The sequence below is a fragment of the Heterodontus francisci genome, unplaced genomic scaffold (assembly GCF_036365525.1).
Source record: "Heterodontus francisci isolate sHetFra1 unplaced genomic scaffold, sHetFra1.hap1 HAP1_SCAFFOLD_255, whole genome shotgun sequence".
NCBI classification, from domain to species: domain Eukaryota; kingdom Metazoa; phylum Chordata; class Chondrichthyes; order Heterodontiformes; family Heterodontidae; genus Heterodontus; species Heterodontus francisci.
This window is the reverse complement of record NW_027142012.1, coordinates 1,090,607-1,115,076: the sequence shown is the minus strand read 5'-3', so window position 1 is coordinate 1,115,076 and position 24,470 is coordinate 1,090,607. Positions and strand designations below refer to the sequence as shown.

The 24,470-nt window shown below is 44.7% G+C and overlaps 1 protein-coding gene and 1 non-coding gene across 2 annotated transcripts in view; both read right to left on the bottom strand.

Annotated features, from left to right (window-relative positions):
* Nucleotides 1-22,007, bottom strand: part of LOC137366207 (histone H2B-like) — a 76,038-nt gene extending 54,031 nt beyond the window's left edge. The window contains exon 1 of the mRNA XM_068028193.1: nucleotides 21,972-22,007. Coding sequence (XP_067884294.1) covers nucleotides 21,972-22,007 — 36 coding nt within the window. The remainder of the gene's footprint in view (nucleotides 1-21,971) is intronic.
* On the bottom strand, nucleotides 4,011-4,082 carry trnat-cgu (transfer RNA threonine (anticodon CGU)). The gene has a single exon. It is a non-coding gene; the product is annotated as a tRNA-Thr (tRNA).
* Nucleotides 22,008-24,470: the final 2,463 nt, after the last annotated feature.

Sequence of the window (24,470 nt, the reverse complement as noted above, 5' to 3'; positions counted from 1 at the left end):
AGTTTCCTTCTATACTCTCATGAGTTTCTTCACAACCCTTCCATTTCACTATTGTTAGGCCAATTACAGTTTCACATTTACAGCAAAAGAAAATATCAACAAAACAGTTCGAGGAGTTTCCCATGGATCCAGCCCCTCAGTTCAGCTTGCTGGGAGGAAACTTACTTTTTTTTTTATTTCCAAAATATACTTTATTCATAAAAATCTGTAAAAATTACATTGCCAAACAGTTTCCAAACAGCACCAAAAATACAAACATTGCAAGGGAGATCAGTTTCCTTCAATACTGTCATGAGTTTCTTCCCAACCCTTCAGTTTCACAATTATCATGTCAATTACAGTTTTACATTTACAGCAATTGAGAATATTAACGATACATTTCGAGGGGTGTCCCATGGATCCAGCCCCTCAGTTCAGCTTGGTGGGGGAACCTTACACTGTGGTCTTTACCCATTGAGCCTTTGCTGCGGCTGCCCCAAGCTTTAATGCGTCCCTCAGCACGTAGTCCTGGACCTTGGAATGTGCCAGTCTGCAACATTCGGTGGTGGACAACTCTTTGCGCTGGAAGACCAGCAGGTTTCGGGCAGACCAAAGGGCGTCTTTCACCGAATTGATAGTCCTCCAGCAGCAGTTGATGTTTGTCTCGGTGTGCGTCCCTGGGAACAGCCCAGAGAGCACAGACTCCTGTGTTACAGAGCTGCTTGGGATGAACCTTGACAAAAACCACTGCATTTCTTTCCACACCTGCTTTGCAAAGGCACATTCCAGGAGGAGGTGGGCGACCGTCTCTTCCCCACCACAGCCAACGCGGGGGCACTGTGCAGAAGGGGCGAGACTTCGGGTGTGCATGAAGGATCTGACGGGGAGGGCCCTTCTCACCACCAGCCAAGCTACGTCTTGGTGCTTGTTTGAAAGTTCTGGTGATGAGGCATTCCGCCAAATGACTTTGACGGTCTGCTCGGGGAACCATCCGACAGGATCCACCGTTTCCTTTTCCCGTAGGGCCTTGAGGACATTCCGTGCAGACCACTGCCTGATGGACCGGTGGTCAAAGGTGTGAATAAAGCATATTTTTAGGAATAAAAACCTGGGGATTCATATGCATAGTTCTTTGAAGGTGGCAGGACACATTGAGAAAGTAGTTAGCAAAGCATATGGGATCTTGGGCTTCATAAATAGAGGTACTGAGTACAAAAGTAGGGAAGTTATGCTGAACCTGTATCAATTTCCAGTTGGGCCACAACCAGAGAATTGCATCCAGTTCTCGTCAACACACTTTTGGAGGGATGTGAGTGTCCTTGAGAGGGTGGAGGAGATTTACCAGAATGGTTCCAGACATGAGGGATTTTAGCTGTAAGGTTGGTTTGGAGAAGCTGGGGTTGTTCTCCTTGCAGCAAAGGAGATTGAGGGGAGATTTGATAGACATGTACAAGATTATAATAAATATGACAGGTTTAGATAACTTACAGGGCGATGGGGATCGAGCGGGGGAATGGGACTGAATGGATTGATTTACATGGGCTTGATGGGCAAAATGACTTCCTGTACTGTAGTGACTCCATGACTCAATGACTCTCTCTCCTTCTCTCTCTCTCTCTCTCTCTGTCTATCGCTTTACCTCTCTCTGCCTCTCTCTCTCTATCTGTCTTTAGCTGGTCCTCTAACTTTCTATCGCACTCTCTCTCTCTTTTTTTCACACTCTCTCTCTCCATTACACACATATTTGTCAATCACATGTCAAAGAAGGAAGCGTAATGAAGGAATGTCTGTGCCCTTGAAAATGTTTCCAGCAGAATAGTTAAATGTTTAAAGTTTCTGTTGGGAGTTTGACCTGAGATGGTGAGACACAAGGATGTGAGGTTATTAAAGTCTTCACCAAATGTAATAGGGAATAAGTTTCTTCACTGGTGAACCCAAAGGAACAAATATGGCACAGAATGAGAAAAGTCAGAGGATTGAGAAACATCCAATGGTTCTTCACATATACAAGTCAGCAGACCCACAGAAAAACAGTAGGTTGAGAGTTCAGATCCAGTGATAGACTTGACAAATATCGAGCCAGTGCTTTATTCTTTATAAACCCAACATCTGTCCACTTGGCTATTGCACCTCGTCTCGATGTATCTGATAATACTGATACTATTTGTATTCCACAGTTGCTTTGAAATCACAGGCAATATAAATGGATTGGGAATGTCAATGGTCAGGAACCATCAATGGATTGGGAAAGTCAATGGACTGGAAAATATCAGTGGATTGGGAAATTCTATAGACTGAGTTAGATCAATGGATTGGGACAGTTCAGTACATTGTGAAACATCAATGGATTAGGAAACAGGAATTAAAGGGACAGATGGAGTTCAACCTGGAAAAGTGTGAAGTGATTCATTTTGGAAGGTCGAATTTGAATGCAGAATACAGGCTAAAAGACAGGATTCTTGGTAGTGTGCAGGAACAGAGGGATCTTGGGGTCCATGTCCATAGATCGCTCAAAGTTGACACCCAAGTTGATAGGGTTGTTAAGAAGGCGTATGGTGTGTTGGCTTTCATTAACAGGGGGATTGAGTTTAAGAGCCGCGAGGTTATGCTGCAGCTCTATTAAGCCCTGGTTAGACCACACTTGGAATATTGTGTTCAGTTCTGGTCGCCTCATTATAGGAAGGATGTGGAAGCTTTAGAGAGGGTGCAGAGGAGATTTACCAGGATGCTGCCTGGACTGGAGGGTATGTTTTACGAAGAAAGGTTGAGGGTGCTAGGGCTTTTCTCATTGGAACGAAGAAGGATGAGAGGTGACTTGATAGAGGGGTACAAGATGATGAGAGGCATAGATAGAGTGGATAGCCAGAGACTTTTTCCCAGGGCGGAAAGGGCTATCACCAGGGGGCATAATTTTAAGGTGATGGAGGAAGGTTTCGGGGAGATGTCAGAGGTAGGCTCTTTACACAGAGAGTGGTGGGTGCGTGGAATGCACTGCCAGCGGTGGTAGTAGAAGCAGATACATTAGGGACATTTAAGCGACTCTTGGATAGGTACATGGATGATAGTAGAATGAAGGGTATGTAGGTAGTTTGATCTTAGAGTAGGTTAAAGGTTCGGCACAACATCATGGGCCGATGGGCCTGTACTGTGCTGTACTGTTCTATGTTCTATGTTCCAGATGAAAGGATTGCATTAATTAATGGATTAGAATGTGGAGAGGCAGGAGAAAATGATGCCATTTTAGGGGGCCGGGGGTTAGTAGAAACAGACCAGGGCTATTTTACTCTCTATCTCATTCCTTTCTTCTATCTGGCTCATTATCACATCCTCTCTCTCTCAGAGCGGTGGGAATCACTGGAACCCACACTTGTTGCTCAGGTTGTTTGGTTCCGGGAAAATACAAGGTCCACATCAGATTGACAGGAAAGATAAATGTGATTCAGAGCCAATCATATTCCTTTTGGTGATGTGTGCTCAGCCTTGTTCTATCAGCAAAGGCAGCAGGAAATGCAAATCCTGAAGAGTTTTGATAGAGTGAAGAAGGAGAAAGTGTTGCCAGTGACAGAAGGGTCAGTAACCAGAGGAAACACATTTAAAGTAATTGACAAAAGAATTAGAGTTGTGATGAGGAGATTGTTTTTTCAGCAGTGTGTTGCTCTGGTCTGGAATGCAATCCTGAAAGGTCAGTGGAAGCAGATTCAATGTTAACTCAAAATGGAATTGGATATATACCTGACATGGAAGATATAACAGGGCAATGGGGGAAAGGACAGGAGTGTGGGATGTGGGATTAATAGAATAGCTCTGTTAAATATCCAGCAAATGCACAGTAATAAGGTTCAGTGCTTGGACCCCAGTTATTTTCACTCTATCAATGGCAGAGAAGGCTCGAGGGACCATGTGGCTGCTCCTCATGTTCTTCCCAGTGTCCAGGATAAAGTGCAACATCACACTGATTTCCAGATGGCCAAAACAAAAGCAACGGACATCTTTTCTGGAAGCATCACATTTAAAGTGAGAAACTAATCATAAGGCACAGACGGGGATTGAACCCGTGATCGTCAGTTTACGAAACTGACGCCTTACCACTTGGGCACCATGCCTTTTGTTAATGGACACCTGAGGCTCCAGAGGAGGATTTGTGATTCTTTTTCAGTTTGGTTGAAACAGCATCGAGAAACATGCACAGAAATAAAGAGGGATTGTGGAATGGGAAACAGATCAGCCTCATTTACATCGTCAGCATCATGAAATCTTCATTCAGACGTTCCATTCCCATCCTCAGCTTTTCTCACATCTGTGCAATAATATAAGAGTGGACATTGGGTTGTTACTGGGCTGATTATATAAATAGACTATGTGCATCATCACAGGAAGTGATGTCATATAATCTGTACGGCACCTCATGGAGAGTTGTCGATGAAACCTTCAATGCAAGATGTGTAGAGTAAACTCAGGTTATTTTAACCGTCAGATTCTTATAAATTGTGTACTGAGCCTTGACCGATATCAGAATATTGTATGGGGGCCACAGTGAACCAAAGCAATGATGGAGAAATCTTTGCCTGTACCTTTGAAAAGGTCACTGGACTGAACCAAGCCGAGGAGTGGCCAAGATGGTTCCAGAGGTTTGCAAGGTATCGTACTGCATCGGGTCTCGTGCAGAAGCCAGACATGGAGCAGGTCAGTACACTATTGTCTGCCATGGAGGGAGTGTGTAGGCTACGTGTGAAGAAGTTATTAAGGCACTCAAGACCTATTTTAATTGAGGAAATAAATGTCATCGTGGAGCCAAAGTTAAAACGCTGCATTTGCTGACAATGCAACCACCAGGTGACGCTGTACTAGCACATGCGCAAATGCAGCCTCTTCCACTGAAACGTCACTGTCTGTGACATTCAGGCAGCTGCCAGGATTAAAGATGGAGCTACTCAATTTATCACAGAAAACAACTTAGACCCAAAAATCCCCTCAAAGGTTGCCATCGCCGCCTCCGTCCCACCCCCAATAGTCCCCCGCTACCTCTTGCGCATTCGCCAGTTATATAGTACCAAGTCATCTTAATTCACCTAAAGTGAATTACTTTCGGAGCAGTGACTGTCACTTCATAAGCAAATATGGCACATATCTACACAATGGACATGTTTTGGTTGATACTCGGAGAACGTTGCGCTGTTTGAAGTCTCATCAGAAGGACAGCACCTCTGACAGTGCTGCACACCCTCTGTAATTCAGTGAGGTTTCATAGAGTCAGAGAGTTATACAGCACAGAAACAGGCCCTTCGGCCATCGTGTCCGTGCCGGCCATCAAGTACCTGTCTATTCTAATCCCATTTTCCAGCACGTGGCCGTAGCCTTGTATTATGTGGCGTTTTGAGTGCTCATCTAGATACTTCTTAAATGTTGTGAGGGTTCCTGCCTCTACCACTCCTTCAGGCAATGTGTGCCAGATTCCAATCACCCTCGAGGTGAAACATTTTTTCCTCAAATCCCCTCTAAACAATGCCATCCCATTCTCCGGACGATCATTCCCCGCTTCCCCCCATCCCACTCTCTGACTGCTCACTCCCCGCTTCCCCCACCACCACCCCCATCCTGCTCTCTGGCCGCTCACACACCAGGCCATGGGCTCTGCCGCTTCCCTCCTCTCGGCCACTTGCTCCAACATTGCCCCATCTCCCCTCGAGGCTCGCCTTGCTTTATCAGGTGGTGCGGTGAAGAATGATCGAATGTTGGAGCGAGAGGCCGAGAGGAGGGAAGCAGCATGGCTTAGAGCTAGTGTCTGGAGGGACGTGGGGGGGAAGCGGGGCGTGACTGGACGGAGAGAGGGCAGTGCGGGGGTGGGGGGGGTAGCAAGCGGCCGGAGGGCGGGGGAGCAGGGTAGCGAGGAGCGGGCAGCGAGCGGCCTGGAGTGAGTGGCTGAGAGGGGGTAGAGAGTTTTCCTGCGCATGCGCCACTTAGTCCTGGAAGACGTAGGCTGAGCATGCGCAGCATCTCAGAGCGCAGGAGACTGTTTGTGCATGTGCGCAGCTTGGAGCGCTCTGATGACGTCGGCTGGCCGCTGCATTGTCAGGAATCACTTTGAATTTAATAAGCGTACCAAACAGAAAGGGGAGAGTATTCATTCATTTATCAATGACTTGAACAAACTCACGGAGGTTTGTGAATACGGCAACTGAAGAGAAGAGCTGAATGGAGACAGGATTGTGTTCGGGGTATTAGACAACACCCTTTCAGATCATCTACAGTCCAGGGCTGATCTCACATTAACGAAAGAGTTTCAATTGAGCAGACAAACAGAGGTTAGAAAGTTTAACCAATCCGTTGTTCGAGGGGACAGGGAGAGTCTGATCTCCAGAGTTGCAGACTCAATTGAATTTGTTCAGAAAACAAAAGGAAAAATTAGTGGTAAAAGACAAGAAAGACGGGAAGAGCATCTAGTGGTAGCTGCAACCAATTGCAGTCGGTGTGGCTGAGAGAGACACAAGTGGGAAAACTGCCTCGCCAAAGAAGCTGAGTGTTTTTCCTGCAGAAAGATGGGACACTTTCAGTCAGTGTGTGGCAGTAAAATACCAGCACTGAATATAATTAAAGGGAAATCCCCAGATAGCAAAAACATTAATGAAGTACAGGATATCCAAAGTGTGGAAATACATTTTTTAGGTGAAATCCAGGAAATAAAGTGAGAGTTGCTGGACGACAGAAATTCTGAAATATTTTAAGATAGATGTCGATAGATTCTTGATAAACAAGGGGGTGAAAGGTTATCGGGGGCCGGTGGGAATGTGGAGTTGAGGTTACAATCAGATCAGCCATGATCTTATTCAATGGTGGAGCAGACTCGAGGGGCCGAGTGGTCTACTCCTGCTCCTAATTGGTATGTTTGTATGTAAGAAAACATGTTCTAGATACAATGAGAACTATCATTTGTTTGGAAATGGATTTGAAACCCCCTTTTATCAAAAGGTGATGGAGCTTTAATTTTTCTGCAATTAACAGACAAATCCTTGTGGAGTTGAGATTGACAGAAATAATGGGCTGGATTCTATAGAGCCCTCAACGTCGAGATCTGTGGTGGAGGTGGGGTGGGAGCCGCCTGAAGATGGCCCCGGATGAGGCCCGCCATGGACCTCAACGCCGGCAGGGCCTGGCTCGATATTGCCTGCGACGGCGAGGCGTTGTGGGTGAACCCCCACCGCTCGGCAACGGGACCACAAACCTGCATTAATTATTATCCCATCACTTCCTGATATCCAGCTGCGATCTTCAGCCTGGTGACTGGCACTGCCGTGCCTTCGGAGCCCCATCCGGGGAAATGAGGTGCAACACTGGTGGGGAGTGGGGAGAAGGTAAGTTTCTCAGTGTGGGGGATGGGGGACGGAGTCAAATTAATGTCATGGGTGTAGGGGATGGTGGGAAGGGTTATAGTTTACAGGTTGTGCAGTTTTGGGCGGAAGATCAGATGGTAAAGGTAGGTTTTGGGAGGGAAGGGCAAATAATTAATTTAACTGTTATTGGGGGGATGGGAGAGAGGCAAAAGCAATGTATTTATTTCATTTCATTTAATCTTCCTTTAAATATTTTCCAGTAGGACTAACAGCCCTTTAAAAATGGCTGACACTCCAGTACAGTACTAAGGCAGTGCTGCACTATCAGAAATGCTGTTTTTCAGGTGAAACAGAAAACTGAGGATCCCTCTGCCCTCTCAGGTGGATGTTAAAGGTACCATGGCACTATTTCAGAGAATAGAAGGGGAATTATTTCTGGGGTGCTGGTCATTGTTTAACCCTGAATCAACATCACTTAAAAACAGATTATCTCGTTTTTATCACATTGTTGTTTCTGGGAGCTTGCTGTGCGCACATTGGCCACCATGTTTCCTACATGACTACAGTGACTACACTTGGAAAGTCCTTCATTGGCTGTAAAAGGCTTTGCAACGTCCTGTGGTCGTGAAATGCAAGTCTTGCTTTTTCCATTGTTATCAGTGTCATTGTGATCAAAAGATCGGATGCGTGAACACAAAGTTTAAATCAATTTTGATTAAAATAATGTAAAAGCATCTATATTCTTGCACTGTACTTAATAATCTCCATCTTCCTATCCTTACAGAGTGCAATGTCATCGACCCTGAAATTGATTCCAGAATCTCATAGGATCTTAGACTCATAGAAAGTTTAAGGCACAGAAAGAGGTCACTTGGCCCTCAGACAATATCAGCCCAGTTCTGATGAAAGGTCACAGATCTGAAACGTTAACTCTGTTTCTCTCTCCACAGATGCTGTCAGACCAGCTGAGTATTTCCAGCATTTTCTGTTTTTATTTCAGATTTCCAGTATCTGCAGTATTTTGCTTCTGTGTTACTTTGAAAGTTAAAACTGAACCACCTGTTTACAATTCACACTGGGGTCTCCCATGAAATGATTCTGTATAATATTGATATAATGAATACAGATTCCGACACAGAGCTTCCTGTGGGGAATTGGGGATATGAAAACCAGCAGACTCTGCAGGAATTTCCACTGGGAGCACAAATTCACAAAATCTACCTTTTATATATCGATTCATTTTGATTGTCCTTCTGGAAAATTATTTTGCAACAATTTAAACATCAACCCACAGCTCCATGACTGGGCCAATTATGAGGTCATCCTCTGACAGGTCATGTGACAGCTGGAGCCACAAGACATCAGAACTAGATTTGTGACTGGATTAAAACCCGGAATCCTGTCCCAATGGCTTTTCAAATAAAGCTGTTGCTGTTTAAAAACACAGCAGTTAAACTTTCTGCCTGACCATGAGGGGAGCTAGGGAGAAATTTACAAAACTCAATCCGTCAACAAAATAGTTCAAAAACCATTCACTGAAAAATCATGTCAGGATTCATATGCAGCAGAGAAACAAGCAAATACAGAAAGTACAGAGGAGAGCTGAAAAAGGAAATGAGATCAGCAAGAGAATGTATGAGAAAAGATTAGCAGGTCACATAACTGGGAACACTGAAGTCTTTTACCAACATATGGACAGTCAATGAAAGGGTGGGTCAATTAGGAGATCCTGTGGAGGCAGAGGGTGTGGCTGAGGCACTAATTAAGTATCACAAAATAAGCGGATGCTGCAAATGTCACAGTAAAGGAGGAGGAAGTGAAGAAATTGGACATGATGAAAATAGATAAAGAGGAGACAATTACAAGGTTGGCAGCTCTCACAGTAGAAAAGTCACCCAGTTTGAATGGGTTGCATCCTGGGTTGCTGAGGGAAGTAAGGGTGGAAATATCAGAGACTCGAACCACAATCTTTCAATCCTCCTTAAATATGGGAATGTTGCCAGAGGACTGGAGGATGCAGGTAAGCTTGGGTAGTTCGATCTTAGTTTAACTTGACCATTTTTATAATGTATCCATTGTAATAACTAACAAGGTCAAGAAAGCCATTTTATAATTAACACATGACCAAAGGAGCCATTTTGTGTTCAGTGCTAATGTGCCGTGAAGAGGACACTATTTGTGCTTAAACATTAGCACAACACGGGAAGAAACGGTTACCGATTATAAGCTCTCACTCAATTGGTGCAGAGTATGAGCACCAGGGGTTACTTCTGACAGTTGAAGAGATCATCGCATCTCATTGGATAGCTACCACCCACTCCAAGCTGGGTAGCCCCCAATCAGTTAGGTGCTGTCCTGCCACAACCTGCTTGCTTCAATGGGTGCTTGGAGCTTAGAGAGTCATCTCTCAACAGGCGGATCGATAATCAATGCACCAAGAAAAACAAGCTCAACAAAGAAGACACCAGTCCTTCGCATCACAAGCTGGAATGTGAGGACCATGTGTCCTGGCCTTACTGACACCCTTCTGCAGGTTGATGACACACACAAGACAGCTTTGATGGACAAAGAACTCACAAGGCTCAATGTGGACATTGCTGTGCTGCAAGAAACTAGACTCGTCCAAAGTGGATCCCTCAAAGAGAAACACTACACCTTCTTCTGGCAGGGGAAAGCCCAAGAGGCAACTCGTGAGCATGGAGTGGTTTTCACAGTAAAAAACACGCCACTTGAGATGAGTGAACCAGCCACAGTAGGCTCAGAGAGACTTCTTACTCTTCACTTGTCAACAAGCGTGGGCCCAGTTAATCTCATGTGCATCTATGTCCCGACACTCACCTCCACCCCAGATGTCAAGGATCAATTCTATGTGACACTTGATACTGCCATCAGTAGAATTCCCAGCACTGAGGGACTGTACCTTCTAGGAGACTTCAACACAAGCTTGGGTACTGACTACACAGCTTTGCCAATGTGCATAGAGCACCAGGGGATTGGCAAGATGAATGAAAATGGACAGAGGTTGCTGGAGCTATGCTGTCACCATGGATTCTGTGTGATGAACAGCTACTTCCAGGTCAAGCTGTGCCACAGGGTGTCCTGGAGACATCTGAGATCACGCCACTGGCACCAGCTAGACCTTATCATCACCAGACATACCACCCTCAGCAGTGTCCTCATCATTCACAGCTATCACAGCGCTGACTGTGACACTGACCACTCCCTGGTGTGTAACAAGGTCAGGCTTCAGCCAAGGAAGCTTCATCCATCCAAGAAGAACGTCGTCCTCAGATCAACACTTGACGAACCACTGATCCAGAAAGGACCCAGGAGTTCCTCAACATCCTCGATCAGGCTCTTTCAGACAACAATGCTCAAGGTCTCAGTGCGGTGTCAAAGTGGAATCATCTGTTAACAAGCAGATGGAAAGGTGAGTGGAGCATTACCTTAAATTCTACATAACGGATAATATTGTCATTGAAGTGGCTCTCAGTGCCATTCCAGACTTCCCTGTCATGGAGGAGCTGGACAGTGACCCCACCACAGTGGAGCTCAGCAAAGCCATTGACCATCTTGCCAGTAGTAAAGCCCCGGGAAATGATGGTATTCCACCTGGAATCATCAAGAGTGGAAAAGCGGTTCTACTGCAGCATCTCCATGAACTTCTGTGTCTCTGTTGGAAGGAAAGATCTGCACCTCAAAACATGCGTGATGCAAACATTGTCACCTTGTACAACAATAAGGGGGAATCGCAGTGACTGCAGCAATTAGCGAGGCATCTCCTTGCTAAGTATTGTGGGGAAGGTCTTTGCTCGCATTGCTCTGACCAGATTGCAGACCCTGGCATCACACATCTATCCTGAGTCTCAGTGCAGCTTCAGAGCTGGTAGATCGACAGTCGACATGATTGTCTCACTTCGGCAGTTACAGGAGAAGTACTGTGAACAGTACAGACCACTCTACATTGTCTTTACATATGAACATACGAATTAGGAGCAGGAGTGGGCCACTTGTCCCTTCGAGCCTGCTTCACCATTCAATAAGCTCATGGCTGAACTGATTACTCCACATTTCCATCTACCTCCGATAACCTTTCACCCCCTTGCAGATAAAGAATCTATCCATCTCTCCCTTAAAAATATTCAAAGACTCTGCTTCCACCGCCTTTTGAGGAAGAAAATTCCAAAGACTCACGACCCTCTGAGGGGGAAAATTGCTCCTCATCTCTGTCTTAAATGGGTGACCCCTTATTTTTAAACAGTGACCCCTAGCTCTAGATTCTCCCACAAGGGAAAAATCCTTTCCACATCCACTCTGTCAAAACCCCTCAGGATCTTGTATGTTTCAATCATGTCGCCTCTTTCTCTTCTAAACTCTAGTGGATACGAACCCAGCCTGTCCAATCTTTCCTCGTAAGACAGCCCACCCATTCCATGTATTAGTCTAGTAAACCTTCTCTGTACTACCTCCAATGCATTTACATCCTTCCATAAATAAGGAGACCAGTACTGTACTCAGTGTTGCAGAAGAGGTCTCACCAATGCCCTGTATAGCTGAAGCATAACCTCCCTACTATTGTATTCAATGCCGCTGGCGATAAATGATAACATTCTATTAGCTTTCCTAATTACGTGCTGTACCTGCAGACTAACCTTTTGCGATTCGTGCACTAGGACACCCAGATCCCTCTGCATCTCAGATCTCTGCAATCTCTCACCATTTAGATAATATGCTTTTTTATTCTTCCTGCCAAAGTGGACAATTTCCCACTTTCCCACATTATACTCCATTTGCCAGGTCTTTGCCCAGTCACTTAACCTATCTATATCCCTTTGTAGTCCCCTTATGTCCTCTTCACAACCTACTTTCCTACCTATCTTTGTCATCAGCAAATTTAGCAACCATACTTTTGGTCCCTTCATCAAAGTCATTTCGAAAATTGTAGAAGGTTGAGGCCCCAGCACAGATCCCTGTGGAACACTCGTTACTTCTTGCCAACCAGAAAATGACCCATTTATGCTGACTCTCTGTTTCCTGTCAGCTAGCCAATCCTCTATCCATGCCAATATGTTACCCCTGACACCATGAGCTTTTATTTTCTGCAATAACCTTTGATATGTCAGCTTATCCTTCTGGAAATCGAAGTACAATACATCCACCGGTTCCCCTTTATCCACAGCACATGTAACTCCCTCAAAGAACTCCAATAAATTGGTTAAACATGATTTCCCTTTCACAAAACCGTGTTGACTCTGCCTGATTACCTTTAGTTTTTCTAAATCCCCTGCTATAACATCTTCAGTAATCGCTCCTAACATTTTCCCTAAGACAGATGTTAAGCTAACTGGCCTGTCGTTTCCTGCTTTCTGTCTCCCTCCCTTTTTGAATAAATGAATTACATTCGCTACTTTCCAATCTAACAGAACCTTCCCGAAGCGAGGGAATTTTGGAAAATTAAAACCAGCGCATCAGCTATCTCACTAGCCAATTCAGGACCTGGCGACTTGTCAGCCCGCAGCTCCAACAATTTGTTTAGTACCACTTCCCTGGTGATTGTAATTTTCTTGAGTTCCTCCCTCCCTTCCATTTCCTGACTTACAGCTAATACTGGGATGTTATTTGTATCCTCAATAGTGAAGACCGATGCAAAGTATCTGTTCAATTCATCTGCCATCTCTTAATTATCCATTATTAATTCCCCAGATACACTTTCCATAGGACCAACACTCACTTTGTTAACTCTTTTCTTTTTAAAATATTTATCGAAACTCTTACTAGTTGTCTTTATATTTCTTGCTAGCTTTCTCTCGTACTCTAATTTTACCTTCCTTATCAATCTTTTAGTCATTCTTTGCTGTTTTTTATATTCTGTCCAATCTTCTGACCTGACTCCCATCTTTGCACAATTATAGGCTTTTTCTTTAAGTTTGATAGTATCTTTAACTGTTTTCATTAAACATGGATGGTGAGTCCCACCTTTGGAATTTTTCTTTCTGGTTGAAATGTATCTATTCTGTGTATTCTGAAATTTTCCTTAAATGTCTGCCACTGCATCTCTATTGATCTTAACCTAATTTGCCAGTTCACTTTAGCTAGCTCTGCTTTCATGCCCTGATAATTGCCCTTATTTAAGTTTAAAATACTCGTTTGGGACCCACTCTCCTCTCCCTCAAACTGAATGTAAAATTCAATCATATTATGATCGCTACTACCTAGGGGCACCTTAACTATGAGGTCATTAATTAATCCTATCTCGTTGCACAATGCCAGGTCTAGTATAGCCTGCTCTCAGGTTGGCTCCAGAACTTATTTTTCCAAGAAATTATCCCAAAAACATTCTATGTACTCCTCGTCTAGGCTACCTCTGCCCATCAGAATTTCCAGTCTATATGGAGATCAAAATCCCCCATAATTATTGCTGTACCTTTCTGACAAGCTGCCATTATTTCTTTTTTTATACCCCATCCTACAGTGTGGTTAATGTTAGGTGCACCACTCCTACAAGTGACTTCTTGCCTGTATTATTTCTCATCTCAACTCAAACTGCTTCTTCATCGTGATCTCCTGAACTTAGGTCATCCCTCTCTATTGCGCTAATACCATCATTACTTAACAGAGATACCCCACCACCTTTTCCAAGCTTCCTGTCCTTCCTAAATGCCATGTCACCTCCAATATTCACATCCAAATCTATGTCGCCCTGCAGCCATGTCTCTGTAATGACTATCAGATCGTACTTATTTATTCTATTTGTGCTCTCTGTTCATCGGTTTTGTTTCGAAAGCTCCATGCATTCAGATACAGAGCACTTAGTTTTGTCCTTTTATTAATGTTGTAACCTCTAGCCTTATCTGTTGATTTACTCTTAGATTTGTCTGCTCTGTCCCTTCCTGTCACAGTCTCTTTCTCATTTCCCATATTTATACCTTTCTCTCTTGCCTTGCCTCTCCTCCTTGATTCACCATATCTTCCCAAATTTGATCCCTTGCCCCCACTATTCAGTTTAAAACCATCTCTACGTCCCTCGTTATGTGGCTCGCTAGAACACCGGCACCAGCACGGTTCAGGTGTAGACCGTCCCAACGGTACAGCCACCTCTTTCCCCAGTACTGGTGCCAATGCCCCACGAACCAGAACCCACTACAACCACACCAGTCTTTCAGCCGCACATTACTTTCTCTAATCTTATTTGTCCTATGCCAATTTGCACATGGCTCAGGTAATAATCCAGAGATGATTAACTTTGAGGTTCGCCTACTTAATTTGGTGCCTAGTTCCTCATACTGACTATGCAGAACCTCTATCCTTGTCCTGCCTATGTCGTTGGTACCGACATGGACCACGACAACTGGATCCTCCCCCTCCCATTGTATGTTTCACTCCAGCCCTGAGCAGACGTCCTGAATCCTGGCACCGGTAGGCAACACAGCCATCTGGACTCTTGCTCTTTGCTGCAGAGAACAGAGTCAATCCACCTTACTATACTGTCCCCTCCTACCACTACGTTCCTTTTTTCTCCCTCTTTGAACCGCAAACACTTACTGCAGACGTGTTTGCCCTGGATCACACTGGCATCCAGGAGCTCCCACATGCTGCAGCTGTGACACATCACCTGTCCTGTCATCCTTAACGTGTTTCAATTAACTACTTTATTATTTTATTCAATTGTTTATTTTGTTGTATATTTTATTAAGCTTCCTACTAGTTTGTTTACTATTTTAAACATTAGGACTAAAATGGACCTTAATCACTTTCCAGATACTCATCAAACATGCAGCTTTTTCCAAACCAATCAACTACCTGCTTGCCTGTGATGTCACAGCTCAACAGATCCTCACCAAACAGCTCCTTCCACTGCACCGAAGCAAGAACCAAATCCTGTAAACTCACCCCAGCGGCTCTCTGTTTCCCTGCTCTCACTCTCCATTGTGATGTCACTCCTTGATTTTTTCCCCCCAGCTCTGCTCCTGCTGTGCTCCTCTCTCTCTGTGTCTCTGAGTCAGTGCTTTTGACACACTTGTTAACTCTCTGTTCCGTCGTGCTCTTCTGTCTCTGGTCCAAAATGCGACTCTGGTGGGATTGGAACCCACAACATTTGAACGGCTTCTTTATCATTATTTAGAAGTTCAACACGCTATCCATTGCGCCACAGAGTCACACATACTTTGATAAACATCACCAAGGCCTTTGATATTGTCAGCAGAGACGGACTCTTCAAACTGCGATGGAAACTCGGCTGCCCTCCTGACCTCTTGGGCATCATCTCTTCTTTCCACGAGAACATGCACAGTTCCATCAATTACAATGGAGCAACATCAGACACTTTCAAGATCATCAGTGGGGTAAAGCAAGGCTGCGTGCTGGCGCCAACTCTCTTAGGAACAGAGGAACATAGGAGTAGGCCATTCAGCCCGTCGAGCCTTTTCTGCCATTCAATTCGATCATGGCTGATCATCTACCTCAACACCCCTTTCCCGTGCTCTCCCCATATCCCTTGATGTCATGAGTATCAAGATTTCTAACAATTTCTGTCTTGAACATGCTCAATGATTGAACTGCCACAGCTCTCTGGGGTAGAGAATTCCAATGATTCACCACCGTCTGAGTGTAGAAATTCAACTCGATCTCAGTTTTAAATGGCCTACTCCTTATTCTGAGACTTGGTCCCCTGATTTTAGACTCACCAACCAGGGCAAACATCCTATCTACATCCACACTGTCACGCCCTATAAGAATTTTATCAGTTTCAATGAGATCACCTCTCATTCTTCGAAACTTTAAGGAATACAGGCCCGGTTTCCTCATAAGACAATCCCACCATCCCAGGGATTAGTCTGGTGACCCTCTGTTTCACTCCCTCTATGGCAAGTATATCCTTCCTTAGATGAGGAGACCAAACTATACACAATACTCCAGCGTGGTTTCACCAAGGCTCTATACAATTGCAACAAGACATCTTTACTCCTGTACTCATGACCCCTCGTGTGAAGGCCAACATACCATTTGCCTTCCTAATTGATTGCTGCACCTGCACAAGAGCTTTTAGTGTCTCATGAACAAGGACACCCTGGTCCCTTTGGACATCAACACTTCCCAACCTCTCACCATTTAAGAAATACTCTGTCTTTCTGTTTATTCCACCAAAGTGGAGAACTTCACACTTACTCACATTATATTCCATCTGCCATGTTCTTTCCCATTCACTTAGCCTCTCCAGGTTCCCTGGAAGCCTCTCTGCATCCTTCTCACAGCTCACACTTCACCTAGCTTTGTGTCATCTGCAAACTTGGAAATATTACATTTAATCCCGACATCCAAATCATTTATTTCGGTTGTTAACAGCTGTGGCTCCAACACTGATCCTTGCAGTTCCCCAATAGTAACAGCCTGCCATCCTGAGGAGGACCTGTTATTCCTGCTCTCAGTTTTCGGTCTGTTAACCAACTCTCAATCCATATCAGTATATTATCCCCAATGCTATGTGCTCTAATTTTGTTTACTCACCTCCTGTGTGGGACATTACCAAAGCATCCACTGGTTCTCCTTTATCTGTTCTACAGGTAACATCCTCAAAAAACTCAACGGGTTTTTTCAAACCTGTTTTCCTTTTCATAAATCTATGTTGACTCTGCCCAATCATATCATTATTTTCTAACTGTCCAGTTATCACATCCTTTATAATTGGTGTATTCGTCTCCATGCTGCTATTGTACACTTTCAGTGACTCAGATGGGGGTGATCACCTGTATATCAGAGCTGACGACAAGCTGCTCATCTTGGCAAGACTCCACTTGGACGTAGAGACTTGGACGTAGAGACTCCACTTTCCATCAAAACATTGACAACATCACTTTGGAGGTTGTCAACAGCTTCACATCCCTTGGATCAACAATCACCAGCAATCTGGCCCTTGATGCTGAAATCAGCACCAGGATTGCCAATGCTGCAGCTGTCATGTCAAAGTTGAGAAGACGGGTGTGAACCGACAGCAGACTGACCGTAAATACAAAGCTCCACGTGTAGCAGGCTTGTGTTCTCAGCACCCTCCTTTATAGTAGAGAATCATCAACAACTTATACAAGCCAAGAAAAGCAGCTGAACAGCTTCCACCTCCAGTGCCTCAGATGGATATTGGACATCTCCTGGCAGGACAGAGTGCCGAATGAGGAAGTACACCAGCGTGCACGGATCCACAGCATGTTTGCCCTCTTGAGTCAGAGGCGGCTCTGTTGACTGGGCCAAATGAATGACAGTCACATTGCCAAATACATGCTCTGTGGTGAGCTTGCTATAAGCACAAGACCAACAGGTCAGGGAAAAAATCAAGTTATTTGGAGAGGTTTGAGTTAATTAAGGAGAGTGGGCATGGATTTATAAATGGAAGTTCATGCTTGATGAATCTAACTGCATTTTTTGATAAACTATCTGAGAAAGTTGATGAAGGGAATGCAGTGGATGTTGTTTATATGGATTTTACAAAAGCATTTTATAAAGTACCACATAAAAGGGTGGTTAACAAAATTGAAGTTCATGGATTAGGAGGGTCAGTGTCCGTTTGGATAGGAAATTGGTTTAAGGACAGAAAACAGCGAGTCATATGAAATGGTTCTTGTTCAGACCGGAGGATAGTCGACAGTGGTGTTCCCCAAGGGTCAGTGCTAGAACCATTGCTTTTTTTTGCTACAGATTAATGACTTGGATCTTGGAATATCGAGTAGAATCTCAAAATATGCCGATGACACCAAACTTGGAGGAGTGGCAATCAGTGAGGATGATATGAACTGCCTGATACAGGATAGTTATCGGCTAGTAGGATGGGCAGACAGGTGGCAGATGGAATTTAATAGTGACAAGTGTGAGGTGATGCATTTTAGCAGAAGGAATAGGGAGAGGCAATATATACTCAATGCTACAGTTCTGAAGAGTGTGCTGGAATAGAGGGACCTGGAGTACATGTCCATCATTCTTTGAAGTTGGCAAGACATATTGCGAGAGTGGTTAGCAAAGCATGTGGGATCTTGGGCTTTATAAATAGAGACATTGAGTACAAAAGCAGGGTTGTTATGCTGAACTCTGGTTAGGCCCCAATTGGAGTGTTGCATCCAGATCTGCTCACCAATCTTTAGAAAGGATGTGCGGATTCTTGAGAGGATGCAGAGGATATTTACCAGAATAGTTCCAGGGATGGAGGGTTTTAGTTTCAAGGTTAGGTTAGAAAAACAGGGTTTTTTCTGCCTGTATCAAAGAAGATTGAGGGGAGAATTGATAGAGGTGTCGAAGGCGATGACAGTTTTAGATAAGTTGGCAAAGAAAAATTGTTCCCATTAATATTGGTACAAGGACTAGGGGATTCAGATTGAAGGTTTTGGACAAGAGAGGCAGGGGGAATGTGCAGAAGAACTTTTTTACACAGTGATTGGTAATGATCTGTAACTCGCTGCCCCCGAGGGCGGAGGAAGTGGAGACAATCGTTGGTTACAAAAGGAATTTCGATGGGCATTTGAAGGAAATAAATTTACAGGTCTAGGGGGATCGAGCAGACGAGTGGGACTGACTGGATCGCTCCATGGAGAGCTGGCCTGTACTCGATGGGGCAAATGGCCTCCTTCGATACCACAAATGACCCAATGACTCGATGAGTCTATGTTACTCTCAGAATCAAGACAACAGAGTGACAGATTTAACACAACATTATAACATATGTTTGGTTTGACAAATTCAATAATAACTCGTCTCCACTCCTAGTATTTCTAAATCCCACACATTCACTATAATGTGAACAATTATTTCCTGTTGTGTCTCTCTCAGATTTGTAAACTTCACGATATTGGAGTGAGGTGACATCTACTGGCAGGAAGCAAGAACTGCAATCAAGCAGCAGAAACTCCACAGTCTGTGAGGGTCAAAGAAACATTGCAATCTGAGGAAATAGTGAAGGGGTTTGATCGGGTTGATGGAAACATGATTCCACTTGTGGTATCGTATGAAGCAAGGGCCGGAAATATAAAATTGTCGTTAACAAAAGAAATGAGGAATTCATGAAAAATGCATTTGCTTAGAGAATGGTTATAGAGATATACAGCACTGATATAGGCCCTTTGGCCCACTGAGTCTGCACTGACCATCAACCACGCATTTATACTAATCCTATGTTAACCCAGAATTCCATACCACATCCCCACATTTCTCCTATCACCTACCCTGGGGCCAATTTACAACAGTCAATTTATCTATCAACCCACAAGTCTTTCGTTGTGGGAGGAAACCAGAGTACCTTGTGGAAGCCCACATAAACAACTTGCAAACTCCACACAGGCAGTATACAGAACTGAATCGGGGTCATTGAAGTTGTGAAGCTGCAGTGCTCACCACTGCACCACCCTTAGAATGTGGATAGAGTAAAAAGTGAGATTGGATGGACAGAAGCAGTCTGAAAAGATGGCTCAAACAAAAGGTGAAAACCCTGAAATGTTAACTCTGTTTCTCTCTCCACAGATGCTGTCAGAGGTGCTGAGTATTTCCAGCACTTTCTGTTTTTATTTCAGCTTTGTAGGATATTGTTTTGATCTGAAAAAAATGCATGATCGGCTGTGGGTGCCAGTGAAATTCCACAGGAGCGAATAAAAACCATGCCAACGGTGGCTCGTTGGTCTAGGGGTATGATTCTCGCTTTGGGTGTATAAGTGATTTGTATGTCAGAGGTCCTGGGTTCAAATCCCAGACGAGCCTTTCTCTGTTGCCATTTTTAGTTTAAGGTCATCGATTGCTTTCAGCCTTCCAGAAAGCGGAATCGATTTCCAAACTGAGCCTGCTTGAGGACCGGGGAACTGGATTCAAAGAGCTTGTCGACAAAATTGAAATGAACAAAACATACAGATTGTCAAGTGGTAATATGAGGTTGCAACAGTAATTAAAGGCCTGCTCGGGTCAGCAAATGAAACCCGACCCAAGCCTGACAGCACCACATCCGACCTGGTCCGAGTCCTTTCATTTTTTTCCCGTGCCCGAACTGACCACCAGAATGTTCAGTTAAACTTGCTTCCGTTTTTCACTTTTTAAGCTTGTGCAGGTAAGGCAACAAAAACTGTAACTGGACTTGAAAGGTTGTTTAAATGTACATTAAGATTAGAGCTACGTACCGGAGGTGATGAGCTGAAGATTGTGACCATAGAAGTTAGTGATTGTGAGGTCACTAGTTAATGAGAAAGTCATGGAGTTGTGCCCAGACAGGTTGTCCCACACTGTATTGATTAAAATATTGCCCGAAGGCTAGAAAATATCATTATACATTCCCTAGACTCCTGCTTTACAGGTTGAAATACTTTCTGCAAGTTTATCCAGAGAGCAGCTGAGATGCAGAGACCAGGAAGGTCTTGAGTGGTTAGTTATTATAAAATGTACATGGCGCAGTGGTTAGCACCGCAGTCTCACAGCTGCAGGGACCCGGGTTCGATTCCGGGTACTGCCTGTGTGGAGTTTGCAAGTTCTCCCGGTGTCTGCGTGGGTTTTCTCCGGGTGCTCCGGTTTCCTCCCACATGCCAAAGACTTGCAGGTTGATAGGTAAATTGGCCATTAGACATTGCCCCTAGTATCGGGAGGTGGTCGGGAAAATATAGGGACAGGTGGGGATGTGGTAGGAATATGGGATTAGTATAAATGGGTGGTTGATGTTCAGCGCAGACTCGGTGGGCCGAAGGGCCTGTTTCAGTGCTGCATCTCTAATCTAATCTAATCTTATATTAAAGAGATTGTGCTCTGCCTTCGATGGAAACGCTCACTGCAGACCAGTGCAGAGTGTTTCCCACCTTGACGTCCTGGCTGTCACTGGATCTTGAGTCCAGGCCTCTGGATTACTGGTCCAGTAATCTTTGAAATTTCTCCCTTGATCTCATATTTTAATCTGGTAAGTCAGATTTTACAAAAAAAAAATTAAATGATTTAAGACTGCTTCATGTTCAGCAGTGCCAAATGAATAAAGAAATTCAAATATATTCAAAATTATATATCAACTATTAAATACTAATGCCCAGCTTTGAATACAAAAAAATGCCTCTAATTGTGTTCTGGTCTGGAATGGAATTCTTCAGTGTTTCTGTTTAGCTTGGATTGACTCATCAATTTTCTTGTTTTTGACTTTGTCGATGCCTTTGAATAATTGTGGATCCTTCTTCAGGGTGTCTTCTTTCACCAGGTAGTTCTGACCTCTGATGATGTTGATCGTAATCAGCTTCAATTTGCTGATAGTTTTGGAAGTGAGCAGATTTCCTTTGCTTGCGTTTACAACATGGAACTTAGTCTGACGTGTGGACCCATGGGAGGATTTGAAAGCTGCCCTTGCATTGGAGCATACAGTTGCATCCATCCAAACAGAGGTACAGTAGAAGTGACATATTCAGTTCAGTCTGTCGATCATGGGACTTTTAATCTTAGGGTTGTGAGTTTGAGCGCATTTAGTTTTTCCATTTTTTAGGCTTCATTAGCAGAGAGTACAAGGAGTGTTTGAAATGAAATTCAACAACAGTATGAGAAACGCTCTCTTTCATTCGGGACTCTCGCGAGCGAGGAGTGAACAGCTGGGAAGTCAATTTCATCGGGAGTTTCGGTGGAGCAGGGACTGCTGGGTAAGTAGAAACCTATATATTTGGGCTGTGTAAATTCTTTTACCTTTTCATTGTGCAGCTTTTCCAGGAGCACAGGCATTGCGAACGAGGAGTGAACAGCTGGGAAGTCAATTTCATCGGGAGTTTCGGTGGAGCAGGGACTGCTGGGTAAGTAGAAACCTATATATTTGAGCTGTTTCTGAACCCGAGACACTACTCTTGTAGTGTCTCCCACCCGCCCTCCTCCTCTTACCAAAAAAAAAGGACTCGGTTGTGTGTAGGTAAGGTAAGGCTTTTTCTATTTCTCTTCTTGTTTTATCGTGTGATTGGTTAAAAACTTGGGTATTTAGAATAGTGGGAATGGAGGTTAAGGCAGTTGAATGTTCCTCCTGCAGAATGTGGGAGGTAAGGGTCGCCAAGGGTGTCCCTGCTGACTGCATCTGCAGGAAGTGCACCCAGCTCCAGCTCCTCGAGGACCGCGTTAGGGAACTGGAGCTGGAGCTGGAGGAACTTCGGATCATTCGGGAGGCGGAGGGGATTATTGAGAGGAGTTATCGGGAGGCAGTCACACCTCAGGTAAAAGAAGAAGGTAGATGGGTTACTGTCAGGGGAAGGAGAGGGAACCAGCAGGCAGTGCAGGGATCCCCTGCGGCCGTTTCCCTCAACAACAGGTATACCGTTTTGGATACTGTTGGGGGAGACGACTTACCAGGGGTAGGCAATGGGATACAGGTCTCTGGCGCAGAGTCTGTCCCTGTTGCTCAGAAGGGAAGGGGTAAGAGGAGCAGAGCATTAGTCATTGGGGACTCCATAGTTAGGGGAACAGACAGGAGGTTTTGTGGGAACGAGAGAGACTCACGGTTGGTGTGTTGCCTCCCAGGTGCCAGGGTACGTGATGTCTCTGATCGTGTTTTTGGGATCCTCAAGGGGGAGGGGAAGCAGCCCCAAGTCGTGGTACACATAGGCACCAACGACATAGGTAGGAAGACAGATGGGGATTTAAGGCAGAAATTCAGGGAGCTAGGGTGGAAGCTTAGAGCGAGAACAAACAGAGTTGTTATCTCTGGGTTGTTGCCCGTGCCACGTGCTAGCGAAGTGAGGAATAGGGAGAGAGAGGAGTTGAACACGTGGCTGCAGGGATGGTGTAGGAGGGAGGGTTTTGGTTTCCTGGATAATTGGGGCTCATTCTGGGGTAGGTGGGACCTCTACAAACAGGATGGTCTTCACCTGAATCAGAGGGGTACCAATATCCTCGGGGGGAGATTTGCTAGTGCTCTTCGGGGGAGTTTAAACGAATTCAGCAGGGGGATGGGACCCTAAATTGTAGTTCCAGTGTGCAGGATGTTGAGAGTAGTGAGGGCAGAGATAAGGTTATAAGGACACAAGAGGGCACTGGCAAGCAAGAGCTTGGTTTAAAATGTGTCTACTTCAACGCCAGGAGCATCCGGAATAAGGTGGGTGAGTTTGCAGCATGGGTTGGTACCTGGGATCTCGATGTTGTGGCCATTTCAGAGACATGGGGAGAGCAGGGACAGGAATGGATGTTGCGGGTTCCGGGATTGAGATGCTTCACTAAGAACAGAGAAGAGGGTAAAAGAGGGGGGGTGTGGCATTGTTAATCAAGGAAAGTATTACAGCGGCAGAAAGGACGTTTGAGGACTCGTCTACAGAGGTAGTCTGGGCCGAGGTTAGAAACAGGAGAGGTGAGGTCACCCTGTTGGGAGTTTTCTATAGACCTCCAAATAGTTCCAGAGATGTAGAGGAAAGGATAGCAAAGATGATTCTTGACAGGAGCGAGAGTAACAGGGTAGTGGTTATGGGGGACTTTAACTTTCCAAATATTGACTGGAAATACTATAGTTCGAGTACTTTAGATGGGTCTGTTTTTGTCCAGTGTGCGCAGGATGGTTTTCTGACACAGTATGTAGACAGGCCAACCAGGGGCGATGCCACATTGGATTTGGTACTGGGTAATGAACCCGGCCAGGTGTTAGATTTAGATGTTGGTGAGCACTTTGGTGATAGTGATCACAATTCGGTTAGGTTTACCTTAGCGATGGGCAGGGACAGGCATATACAGCAGGGCAAGAATTATAGCTGGGGGAAAGGAAATTATGATGCGATTAGCCAAGATTTAGGATGCGTAGGATGGGGAAGGAAACTGCAGGGGATGGGCACAATCGAAATGTGGAGCTTATTCAAGGAGCAGCTACTGCGTGTCCTTGATAAGTATGTACTTGTCAGGCAGGGAGGTAGTTGTCGAGCGAGGGAGCCGTGGTGTACTAAAGAAGTTGAAGAGCTTGTCAAGAGGAAGAAGAAGGCTTATGTTAGGATGAGACGTGAAGGCTCAGTTAGGGCGCTTGAGAGTTACAAGCTAGCCAGGAAGGATCTAAAGGGAGATATAAGAAGAGCAAGGAGAGGACACGAGAAGTCATTGGCGGATAGGATCAAAGAAAAGCCTAAGGCTTTCTATAGGTATATCAGGAATAAAAGAATGACTAGAGATAGGTTAGGGCCAAACAAGGATAGTAGTGGGAAGTTGTGTGTGGAATCGGAGGAGATA